The 12,587-nt window shown below is 42.3% G+C and overlaps 1 protein-coding gene across 1 annotated transcript; it reads right to left on the bottom strand.

Annotated features, from left to right (window-relative positions):
• Nucleotides 1-2,273: 2,273 nt before the first annotated feature.
• Nucleotides 2,274-4,218, bottom strand: cyp8b1.1 (cytochrome P450 family 8 subfamily B member 1, tandem duplicate 1). The gene has a single exon (XM_067453200.1). The coding sequence runs from the start codon at nucleotides 4,156-4,158 to the stop codon at nucleotides 2,626-2,628; it is 1,533 nt and encodes a 510-aa protein (XP_067309301.1). The 5' UTR covers nucleotides 4,159-4,218; the 3' UTR covers nucleotides 2,274-2,625.
• Nucleotides 4,219-12,587: the final 8,369 nt, after the last annotated feature.

Raw genomic sequence — 12,587 nt, 5'->3', positions numbered from 1 at the left:
TGGTTACGGTTTGGGTTGCAGGTGATATTAGCAACCATCCTCAAGAGGGCCCAGAATTATATTATTTTATATATATAATGCGGGTGTGTAGCCTACACATTAATTTATACCAGGGTGGTCCAATGCGACTCCATAATGCCATAATGACGCCGCAAAATTCAAAGCACCTTCTCTTAAGTGTTGAGCATCCCCATAGCACCTGCAAAAGAAAATCTCTGGAGCCGCCACTGTGCACAATACAGCATAACTACAGTAGAGTGTAGTACGATTGGAAGGCCCATGAAGACTTAAGATGTAAAAAAAGGTCTTATATTTGTCTTTTAGAATTAAAATTTGTATAAGGCTCCTATAGGTTAAGACACATTTTAAGACATTTTCCTATCGGTCAAATCACATTAATGGCAACTAAAAAAGATGTCATCGCCATTAAAGTGAAATTACCGAACATGAGGCCGGACATATATACTGAACATATATATATATATATATATATATATATATATATATATATATATATATATATATATATATATATATATATACAGGGCTCTACATAACGCCCATTTTGGGCGCATTTACGCCTAAAAATTACTGCGTGCGACTGTGAAAAAATATTTAGGCGCACCGGTGCGAGTGACCCGATCTATTCTCATGAATGGATGTGTAGCCTAATACAATCGGAATAAAAACTACAACACGGAGTGAATCAACACTGAGAAACTGATAGGCTACGTTTCCTACTGCAATCTACTGCTTTTCATGCCTTCAGTCAGCAGAAGAAGTGCAAAAACATGTGCGTCGGACTACACTTCAAACAACGATTGTTTACAAAGTGAAACGTGTGTGACGACGCAGCCATGCGCACTTTACCAGACGCCTCGCGCTGTTTATTTACAGCCAAATAAAAATGAACTGTAAATACCACATTTGGATTATCATAAACAAGCTCAGAAATTAGCGGATGCTTGGGGCATAAATGCCATCAAACAATAATGTATTAATAATACATTTAAAAAGCCCTTGAGTTAATCTTTATCACTCATGCTGTTTAAAAAAATACTAAATGTATATAATGAGCAAGTATATCATGAAGAATTTTTCCAAACCGGGTTTTTGTCTTATTCTGAATCACTGTACACACAAAATAAGTTATTCCAGCTGCGGATTAGCACAATATCTGCGTGATATTCACCACAAACTGAGAGAAGTAGATCCGGCTGCAATGTTCTTCCGCGAGGCGCATGCGGTTCTGTTTATGAAGCGCCAGACTGCCAGAGCGCCAAAAGTTACAGCTTGTTATTGCTCAGAGTATTGGCATGATTGCATGTGTGATACTGATCTCGTACAAAAATCTAATAGACAAGTTGATATTAAGTAACAAACGTTTTTAGCCACAACACTGTCTATTTGTGAAAATCAAAGCCCTACCAGAACTGATTCGATTCGATTCGATTCAAATGAATCTGTGTTTTGAACTATTGACTGAATGACTTGCCGCCACCTACTGGCGGTTTTATTTTCATATTTATACTTTGCATGGGCTTTTTATTTAAAATATTAAACTTTTAAAGTTTAATTTGTACATATTTCTAAATTCAAAAACGTTTATGTAAAACATTCATACAACATTAACCCATGCATTAATGCATTAAATGCATAGGTGTTTGATTGTATGAAGTCCAGTTCTGCTTTTTGTGTGTGTGTGTGTATTTGTGCTGTACTCTCAGAAGTTAATGATAATATTATGTCAGAATTATGTTGAATTTAAGAAATTGACAGATGATGCATACATTTAATAAGATTAGAAAACATTGCTCTTATAATGGTAAAAATGACCCTGGACATTAAAGGACAAATATCGTCCTGTAATGGGAAAGTTATAATTGGAATGTGTTTGATGGATTAGAATGTGCTCCTAAATTTTTGACTGTGCTCCTAAATTTTTTAAATTAGGAGCACAAGTGCTCCTCAAGAAAAAAGTTAGCGTAGAGCCCTGATATATATATATATATATATATATATATATATATATATATATATATATATATATATATATATATATATATATATATATATATATGGTTCATGAGAAAAACCCAGTACATTCAACAGTAATATAGAAGAAATTAGATCTCTGATAGATTAAGTAGTCAGATTCAATACTTTATTTAGCATGCATTTTTAGGGCAATATATTATAAAGTGCTTGGAGCAAAGGTCAAGCAAATAAAGTTGACTCTGTACAAGTCAGTGTAGTCAATAAGAAACAATGAAAAGAGAAAAAGCTTAATGTCTTTATTTTATATGATATATACTGCATATATATATTGTTTTTCTTTCAATATAGCTCATGGGCAATAAGTACAATATGTAGATTTCTTTCTTTTTTTTAAATAGATGACTTGTATGACATTTTTTCTTGCGTACAATTTTTGTGTAAGAATGATCAAAAATAACACCTCAGAGTAGTTAAGGACACAGCAATTAACATTTTAGCAATATCACCATTTAAATACATTGGAAATATGAGCATAACGGTTTTAAAGCCAGCTTTCATAAAGGAATGTTGTCTGATAATAAGTATTGTTGAAGATTCAGTGTATGAAATCAAAGAATAATAAAACATTCAAAATCGAAGTCTGTATCTAAACTGGATGTCTTTAGTTGGTTGCATGGAGCCAAAGCCCCATCGTCTGATATCAATGCCTGGAATCTCTTCATTTGGGTTTATCAGCTCCAAGTCAAAGTAGGACAGCATGAGAAAGACAAACTGTTTCAGCTCATTTGTGGCGAAGAATCTTCCTGGGCACATAGTCGTTCCTGCTCCCCAAGGCATGTTGTAATACTTGAGTTTCTTTCCACCCTTGTAAAAATCAGTCTTTTTGCTTCCATTTGGTGTGAGAAAACGGTCATACTTGAAGGTAAAAGGATCTGGGTAAACTTCTGGGTCTACCTGAACAGCTATGTAGGGGAAAATCGCCACTCTGTCACCCTCACGGATCTTGTACTCTTGTCCGTTGGCCATGTTGATGGTCATATCCAGCATGACAGCTCTTGTAAGGACAGGGGCAGCTGTTAGACGAAGGGTCTCCTCCACTGCACTGTCTAGGATAGGAGTTTTGAGGAGCATATCCCTAGTCAGGTCAATTAGTGGCCCACCTTGTTTTACCTCCTGTCCTGTTTCTCTGAGCACCTGTTCAACTTCATTCTTAATGCTGCTCATAGCCTCAGGGTGCTTCATCAGATACAAGAGTAGCCAGAATGCTGCAGGACCTGTGTTTCCCTGAGATGCCCACAGAAGCAGAAACATGTATCGATCCTGCATTAACTCTTCCATGCCCTGTTCAGCTCTCACCTGTTGCTGTTCATGTACCCAGCCGCTGATGTTGTCTCTAGATCTCATCTTCTGCACTGAAAGTGTGTTCCAGAACAGCCTTTTCAAACGCTCTGCCTCCATCTTCTCACTGGGTCCCAGGACACCATAAGCCAGATTCGGGAATAACTGATCATATTTTCTGAATTCCCAGAAAAGTTCATTTGAATGCTCCCGGTCTACTTGCTTAGCTTTTTCCAAAGTCCCTGTACTTTTGTGTGACTCATTACCAAACAGTGCCAGATAGCCAGCACGAAAGACAATGTTGTAGCTGTAAGCAAATAGTCCAGTTTCTTGCCATGGCTTGTCATCCCCAGATCCAACGCTGTGGAGCATCAAATTTTGAAGATTGCACATCATGGCCTGAGTCATAACAACCAGACCATCTCCCATGAGATGCTTGGTACTTGACGCCTGGAGAAACTTGTGTTCATTTTCCAAGGAATGATAGCCAAATACTCTTGCAACCAGTTGCTCTGCAAATTTAGTAAAGTCCAGCTTTGTTCTTGCCTCTTTAACCACTGAGCCAAAAGAAAGTGGATCTGTAATGAAAGTGAAATAAAATCCTCCTAGCTGCACTGTAAAAATATCTCCGTGTTTTTCTTTCATTCTCTGCAGGAATTTGGCTGTGTCCTTCCTGAATTCCAGCACATGACCAAGCCAAGGAATAGGGCCCTTATCCAGAGGGGGTTCTCCAGGTCGCCTGCGGCGAAAAGACCCCAAAAGGTAGAGGGCACCTATAACAGAGATAAAAAGAGCAATGAGGATTTGAAGGAGGCTGCCCATGTTCCTCTTTTGCCACTCTCGTAGCTGCACGATGTTCTGTGTTGAATTCCCCTTTCTTGGCAGCTTGGTATGCCCCACCCCCTGTAGTCATTCCAAATCACATGACTTCTTGTGAATTTCTTTAGTGCAGGAAATGACTCTTAATATCAAGTTTCTCAACACTGTAGTGTTGTTTTTGTGTATGCAGTGTTTTTTTGTATGTGTTTTGGATATATGTCAATGTCAGATGACACTCTTCAGATCATTTATGTGAACATATTATTATCAAATTATTAAATTGCCATAATGTACAAGATCAGGGCTTCCCTAAATAAATAAATAAAATAAAATATAACCAGTTATTGATTTTTACATCCAAACTGGTATCATTTGATATTTGTCACTTGTAACATATCCAGATGTAGTAAATTTATCATTAATACATTTTTTAAATAATTTATTTTCTGAAATAAATGTTATATTTAATAAAAAATATTATGTGAAAATAGTTATTTTAAACGCCTACAAACTAAGTACAAAACATTAATATATCTATGAACTAATAATAATTCAATAGAATAATGCTAATCATTATGGCTAGTGAGAAAGAAGCAATGAATAGCTTATGCTGAATTCAGATTATCCTAATGTCAAATGTATATCTCCTACATCACAGATAATGTTATGATGTAAAAGGAAAAGGATCAAGGCTATTCTTATCACTGAGATAAGATAGTTCTTGTTGCAGTAGTTAGACATAACCTTGATGGTGCAATAAAGGTTACCTTGATTCATTGCCTGTTGCTAAATGTCTTCCAATACCTGCATTTACAGTGGAGCAAAAAAGTATTTAGTCAGCCCCTAATTGTGCAAGTTCTTCCACTTAAAAAGATGAGAGAGACCTGTAATTTCCATCATAGGTTCACTTCAACTATGAGAGAAAGAATGAGAGAGAAAAAATCCAGTCCAGATAATCACATTGTCTGATTTTTAAAGAATTGATTTGCACATTATGGTGGAAAATACGTATTTGGTCATAACAAAAGTTCATCTCAATACTTAGTTAAATACCCTTTGTTGGCAATGACAGAGGTCAACGATTTTCTTTAAAGCTGAGTTCACTGCCTGATTTTAGCCCCGATTTTGACTCGCCGACAAATCACGCAGTGCTGGGAACGTTACTTTAAAAAAGTAATTAGTTATAGTTACTCACTACTTGTTTCAAAAAGTAACTGAGTTAGTAACTGAATTACTCTATAATAAAAGTAACTCATTACCAGGGAAAGTAACTATTTGCGTTACTGTAAAAAAAAAAAAGTTGCTATAAGTCATAGAATTTAGATTTTTCACAAGTCAGTTGAAATGAATAGAACAGACAAGTGTTTGTACATAACTTTCGATAATTATTGCCAGTGTTGGTCAAGTTACGTGTTACACTTTTTTTAAATGTTCAAATGTGTAAAATAACGTGGATGCCCCCAATATTAAATGTTAAATGAATGAAATGGACACAAAATAGAATAAATTATTATTATAAAACATTGTACTCTAATTTACACTATTTTAATGTTGCTGTGGGACAATGTGAGAGACACCTTTCAAATTTAATACATTATTGTAAATATCAGTCATTTTTAATCAGTAATTAAAAACAATAAAACAAAGTAGATTGTTTAGAACTGTAATATTTATTGCACAGACCCCAACTGGCCATCAAATAAATCTAACAAATAAATGATGCTACCAAAAATATATTATCCTAAATTACATAGCCTAGACTCTTTGTAGTTTTTGTAGTTGTCGGCGATTCTTCCTCTTGTACAGTCACGCAGTGTGAACCCCTCTGTCGCCGATCCATTGCACAGTGTGAACACGGCAGTGACTGAATACTACCCCAGATAGTCATGCAGTGTGAAAAGAGCAGTGACCCGACGAGTTTGAAAATCATGCAGTCTGAACTAGGCTCAAGTTGACACAAGGTTTTTACACATTGTTGCTGGTAGTGTGGCCCATTTCTCCATGCAGATCTCCTCTAGAGCAGTGATGTTTTAGGGCTGTCACCGGGCAACACAGATTTTCAACTCCCTCCAAAGATTTGACTGGCTAGGCCACTCCAGGACATTGAAATGCTTCTTACAAAGCCACTCCTTTTGTTGCCAGGGTGGTGTATTTTGGACCATTGTCATGCTGAAAGACCCAGCCATGTTTCTTCTTCAATGCCCTTGCTGATGGAAAGAGGTTTTTACTCAAAATCTCACAATATATGGCCCCATTCATTCTTTCATTTATACGGATCAGTCATCTTGGTCCCTTTGCAGAAAAACAGCCCCAAAGCATGATGTTTCCACTCCCTTGCTTCATAGTAGGTATGGTGCAACTCCACATTCTTTCTCCTTTAAACACCACAAGATGAGTTTTTACCAAAAAGTTTTATTTTGGTTTCATCTGACCAAATGGCATTCTCCCAATCCTCTTCTGGTGCTCTCTAGCAAACTTCAGATGGTCCCAGACATGTACTGGCTTAAGCAGGGGGACATGCCTGGCACTGCAGTATTTGAGTCCCTGGCACCATGTGTAACATTGTATTAGCCTTTGTTACTTTGGTCCCAGCTCTCTGCAGGTCAATCATTAGGTCCCCCTTGTGTGGTTCTGACATTTTTGCTTCTTGTGATCATTTTGACCCCACGGGGTGAGATCTTGCGGTGAGCCCCAGATCGAGGGAGATTATCAGTTGTCTTGTATGACTTCCATTTTCTAATAATACTCCCACAGCTGATTTCTTCACACCAAGCTGCTTACCTATAGTAGATTCAGTTTTCCCAACCTGGTGCAGATCTATAATTTTGTTTCTCGTGTCATTTGACAGCTCTTTGGTCTTGGCCATACTGTAGTTTGGAGTCTGACTGTTTGAGGTAGTTGACAGGTGTATTTTATACTGATAATATAATGAGTTCAAACAGGTGCCATTAGGTACAGGTAAAGAGTGAAGGACAGAGGAGCCTCTTAAAGAAGAAGTTACAGGTCTGTGAGATTCATAAATCTTGCTTCTTCTTTTTTTTGTAGGTGACCAAATACTTATTTTCCACCATAATTTGCAAGTAATTGTTTTTTTTATTAAGATTTTCTGGATTTTTTTTCTTCACATTCTGTCTCTCATAGTTGAAGTGTTCCCATGATGAAAATGACAGGCCTCTCTCATCATTTTATGTAGGAGAATTTGCACAATTGGTGACTGACTAAATACTTTTTTGCCCCACTGTACTTTACTTACAGCAGAGTTTAGTGCCATTTAAATGGTCCCTCTTTTCTTAAATATGTATATTATTAATAATATTTTGGTAAATACTGGGTTTTGTTTTGTTAAACAATGAAGATGCAATATTAGCATGTAACTTGATAGGGGTGTGCATTGGCACTGCCTTCACGATTCGATTCGATTACGATTCACCAGGTAACGATTCGATTCAATTCGATTCTACGATGCATTGTGATGCATCAAAATTCTACTGCACACAAAGCAAATTTTTCATCAGTTATGAGGCAATACAAGCAGATATTAAACAACAGATTGTATTGGCTGCTATGTGTCTCCTGTATCTTTGACATAAAAGTTATTAAATAAAATAAAATGTAATTAAATAAAATGAAATAAAATGCAATTAACCCTTAAATGCATGACTGTTTCACCAAACATTCTTACATATTCAGGTCGTTAGCGACCCAGATCTATATTTAACATGGATAGACCTCTACCTGTCGTGATAATATATAAAACTCCTGATGTTAGAGTAACAGCTACAGAAGAATAAAATAAAACCTATTTCGTTACCTTTTGGAGCTTGGAAGGATTCAGTTTGAGCAGATGTTTAATACCATCATCATATGTCCTCGTCAGAGCTCGTTTACCAGTACTTTCAGCGTCTGCCTAATATTCGCGATCTCCAGCATATTCTCCAAACTCATTTTCAATGTCTTCAAAATCAATATTTTGATCACTGACAGCTTCTTGACCACATCCATCATCAAGAGACAGTGTGTCACGGTTCATGGATTCCCTGTCTCACTCTTGGGTGCGTGTTGAATGTAGGTGAGGGCGGAGCCTGGGATTGGCTCATCATGCACCTGTGGCTGATCACCTGCACCAGCTGCAACTCATCACCTTCACCCTATTTAGTCTCTCTGTTTCTCTCTTGTCTTTGTCAGAGCGTTGTTGGATGTTTCCCCTTGTGTCTCCGTGTTGGTTGTCGTTTCCCCCTTCCGTGAAACGCTGGATCCCTTCCCGGATTACCTGTACCGACCTCCCGAGTCACAGCTGCTCACAGCCTGCCCGTGTCGCCAACAGAGCCTCTCTCACTGCTCTGTCTTATCCAGACTTCTTCAGTGTTCTGAGTTTTGACTTCTGTGACACTATCCGTCAAATAAACTAATTACTTGCTTTTGAATCCTGCCTCTGTGAATCCGTTACAGAACGCTCTGACCAACCATGGATTCAGCGAGTATCAACGCCCTACTGACCAGCAGCAACGAGAGACTGGACCAGCAGGAGGCGAACTTAACTGCCACAGGACAGGCAGTACACACCTTGGTGGCACGGGTGGCCGAGCTGACCCAACAGATGCAACAACTCGTCGGTCCCACTGTGCCCGACCCACCGCCGATTCCCCACACACCATCTACATCGCGGCAACCGGAACCACGTCTGCCTACCCCCGAGAGTTATGCCGGTGAGAGCAATTATTGCAGAGCCTTCCTTACCAAGTGTTCCTTGTTTTTCGCTCTTCAACCGCAGACTTTCAACACGGAAAGATCCAAGGTGGCATTCGTCCTCACCCTGCTCTCCGGACGAGCCGCACTTTGGGGAACGGCGGTGTGGGAGAACCAACATCCTTGCTGCTCCTCGTTCCAGACGCTGGCGGCAGAGATGAGAAGGGTGTTTGACCGAGCGGTGACCGGAAGAGAAGCGGCACGTCAACTCGCAGAGCTCCGCCAAGGTAACCGCTCGGTCTCGGATTATTCCATCGAGTTCCGCACCCTGGCCGCCGAGTGCAAGTGGAACGAGGAGGCACAGTGGGACATGTTCCTGCATGGGCTGGCTGACCGCATCCAGAAGGAGATATTCGCCATCGACCTTCCGGAGAAGATTGACGGTCTCATTGACCTTGCTTTGAGGGTGGACGCTCGTCTGAGTCGGCTGAGGTCCAGGATGGAGCCTCAGCATGGGAGTGTCGAATGCCCTCAGGCCAGCGCTACGGATGCGGTCAGCTACACCTTCGACCCGGAGCCCATGCAGGTGGGTCGAGCTCGGCTCTCCCAGGAGGAGAAGGCGAGACGGAGATCCCGTGGTCTTTGCCTGTACTGCGGCGGGAACGGACACCTGCTAGACTCCTGCCCGGTAAAAGACCACGCCCGGCGGTAAAAGGAAGGCTACTGTCGGGCGGGATCTCCGTGGAAAAGACCTCATCCTCCACTCTCCTCCCGGTGAGATTGCTGTGGGCAGCTCAGGATTATTCCAGCCTCGCCCTCCTCGACTCGGGAGCGGAAGGTAACTTCATTGACTCTGCCCTTGCTCACAAACTTAACATACCCACCATTGCACTCAAGAACACCATTTCTGTCAACGCACTCAACGGACAAGTTCTCCCTGACATTTCATTCACCACTGAACCACTTACACTGATCACTTCCGGCAACCACACAGAACGCATTTCATTTTTCATCCTGGACTCCCCTTTGGCTCCCGTTGTCCTCGGTCACCCTTGGCTGGAGTTACACAATCCAAGGGTTGACTGGGGACAAAACTCTGTGTCTGCGTGGAGTGATAAATGTTATGAGTCTTGTTTGGTGTCTGCTTGTTCGTCTGTTTCTCGTTCTGTTTTTCAGAGTGAGACGGTGAATCTGTCTAACGTGCCTCCGGAGTACCTCGACCTGAAGGAAGTGTTCAGTAAGTCCCGAGCTGCTTCTCTCCCTCCGCATCGTCCCTATGACTGTGCTATAGATTTACTCCCAGGTAAGTCTCCGCCTAAGGGCAAACTATACTCTCTTTCTATTCCAGAGAGGGAGGCCATGGAGAAATATATTTCTGATTCTCTAGCCTCCAAATTCATCCGCCCTTCCTCTTCTCCAGCGGGGGCGGGGTTCTTCTTCGTGGGGAAGAAGGATGGTTCTCTGCGACCTTGCATTGATTACCGAGGGCTGAATAACATCACGGTAAAGAATACCTATCCTTTGCCGTTGATGTCTTCAGCTTTCGAGAGGTTACAGGGAGCATCCGTCTTCACGAAGTTGGACTTACGTAACGCTTATCATTTGGTTCGCATCAGGGAGGGGGATGAATGGAAAACCGCATTTAACACCCCCAGGGGGCATTTTGAATACTTGGTCATGCCTTTCGGCCTTTCCAACTCCCCAGCGGTTTTCCAGGCACTCGTCAATGATGTGTTGAGAGACATGGTCGACCAATTCATATATGTCTACCTGGATGACATTTTGATTTTTTCTTCGTCTCTCCAGGAACATGTTCGACACGTCAGACTAGTGCTTCAGAGGTTGCTAGAGAATGGGCTTTTTGTCAAGGCGGAGAAATGCGCTTTTCATGCACAGTCTGTTCCTTTTTTAGGGTACATCGTGTCATCGGAGGGAATGCGCATGGATCCCGACAAGGTTAAGGCTGTGATGGATTGGCCAAGTCCAGATTCCCGTAAGGCCCTACAGAGGTTTCTGGGGTTCGCCAATTTCTATCGGCGTTTTATTCGCAATTTCAGCCAACTAGCCGCACCTCTGACTGCCTTGACCTCTCCCCGAATGACGTTCAGGTGGTCCGATACAGCCGAGGCTGTATTCGCCAAACTGAAAAGCCGCTTTGTTTCGGCTCCCATCTTAGTCGCCCCTGATCCCACACGTCAGTTCGTGGTAGAGGTCGACGCGTCAGAGGTGGGGGTAGGAGCGGTTCTTTCACAGCGCTGCCCCTCAGATGACAAGATGCACCCGTGCGCGTTTTTCTCCCATCGTCTTTCTCCTGCCGAACGCAATTATGACATTGGTAACAGAGAGTTGTTGGCCGTCAAGTTAGCGTTGGAGGAGTGGCGTCATTGGCTTGAAGGGTCGGGGGTACCTTTTATTGTATGGACGGATCATAAGAACCTTGAATATATTAGATCTGCTAAAAGACTCAACTCCAGGCAGGCTCGGTGGGCACTTTTTTTCGGACGTTTTGACTTTGTTCTCTCGTACCGCCCCGGGTCTAAAAACATCAAACCCGACTCTTTATCTCGTATTTTTGATGCTTCCGAACGCCCGGTTACTCCCGAGTGTATTTTGCCAGAGAAGATAGTTATCTCTACACTCACATGGGAGATCGAATCGAAGGTCAAAGTGGCCTTAGAAGGGGTAACGCCCCCGCCCGGCGGCCCACCGAGTTGTTTGTTCGTTCCGGAGGGGTTAAGATCCGAGGTCCTCAAATGGGGTCACTGTTCCAACATTGCCTGTCATCCAGGGGTAAACCGCACTTGCAGTTTAATAAAGCAACGATTTTGGTGGCCACTTATGGCTCGCGACATTCGCAGTTTCATTTTGGCTTGCTCGGTCTGTGCGGTTGGTAAGACATCTAACCAACCTCCCCAGGGGTTACTTCAGCCGCTGTCTGTTCCTTCGAGACCCTGGTCCCACATCGCTCTAGATTTTGTTACCGCCCTCCCGCCCTCCCAGGGCAAGACGGTCGTTTTGACCGTCGTGGACCGATTCTCGAAGGCAGCACATTTCATTCCCTTGCCCAAATTACCCTCAGCCAAGGAGACAGCGGTATCTGTAGTAGATCACGTCTTTCGGTTACATGGCCTCCCGATGGACGTGGTCTCCGACAGAGGTTCCCAATTTGTGTCCAAATTTTGGCAGGAGTTTTGTAAATTACTAGGAGCCACGGTTAGTCTGTCTTCGGGTTATCACCCCCAAAGCAACGGTCAGACCGAGAGAGCCAATCAGGATCTGGAGAGAGTGTTGCGATGTTTGGTATCCAAGAATCCTTCATCCTGGAGCCAGCAACTCTCTATGGTTGAGTACGCTCATAACTCGTTACCAGTGTCATCTACGGGCCTTTCGCCATTTGAGTGTAGTGTAGGTTACCAGCCACCTATTTTGCCTAGTCTGGATTCCGAGGTCGCGGTCCCCTCTGTTCACGCCTTTATCCAGAGGTGTCATCGCACATGGACCAGAGCCCGTGAGACTCTGCTCCAGGTGGGAGCGCGCACCAAGGCTAAAGCCGATCGCCACCGGTCTAAGCCTCCCGTTTACGTCGTCGGTCAAAAAGTGTGGCTTTCTACCAAGAACATTCCTCTCCGCTCCGTATCTAATAAACTTGCTCCCAAATTTATCGGCCCGTTCACTGTCACCAAGATCATTAGTCCGGTGACAGTCCGCCTCAAACTCCCTCCGGCGTACAGGAGGATTCATCCCGC

Source organism: Pseudorasbora parva, chromosome 9 (assembly GCF_024679245.1).
Source record: "Pseudorasbora parva isolate DD20220531a chromosome 9, ASM2467924v1, whole genome shotgun sequence".
NCBI classification, from domain to species: Eukaryota; Metazoa; Chordata; class Actinopteri; order Cypriniformes; family Gobionidae; genus Pseudorasbora; species Pseudorasbora parva.
Note: the sequence above shows the minus strand (reverse complement) of the source record. Positions and strands in the feature narration are given on the sequence as shown.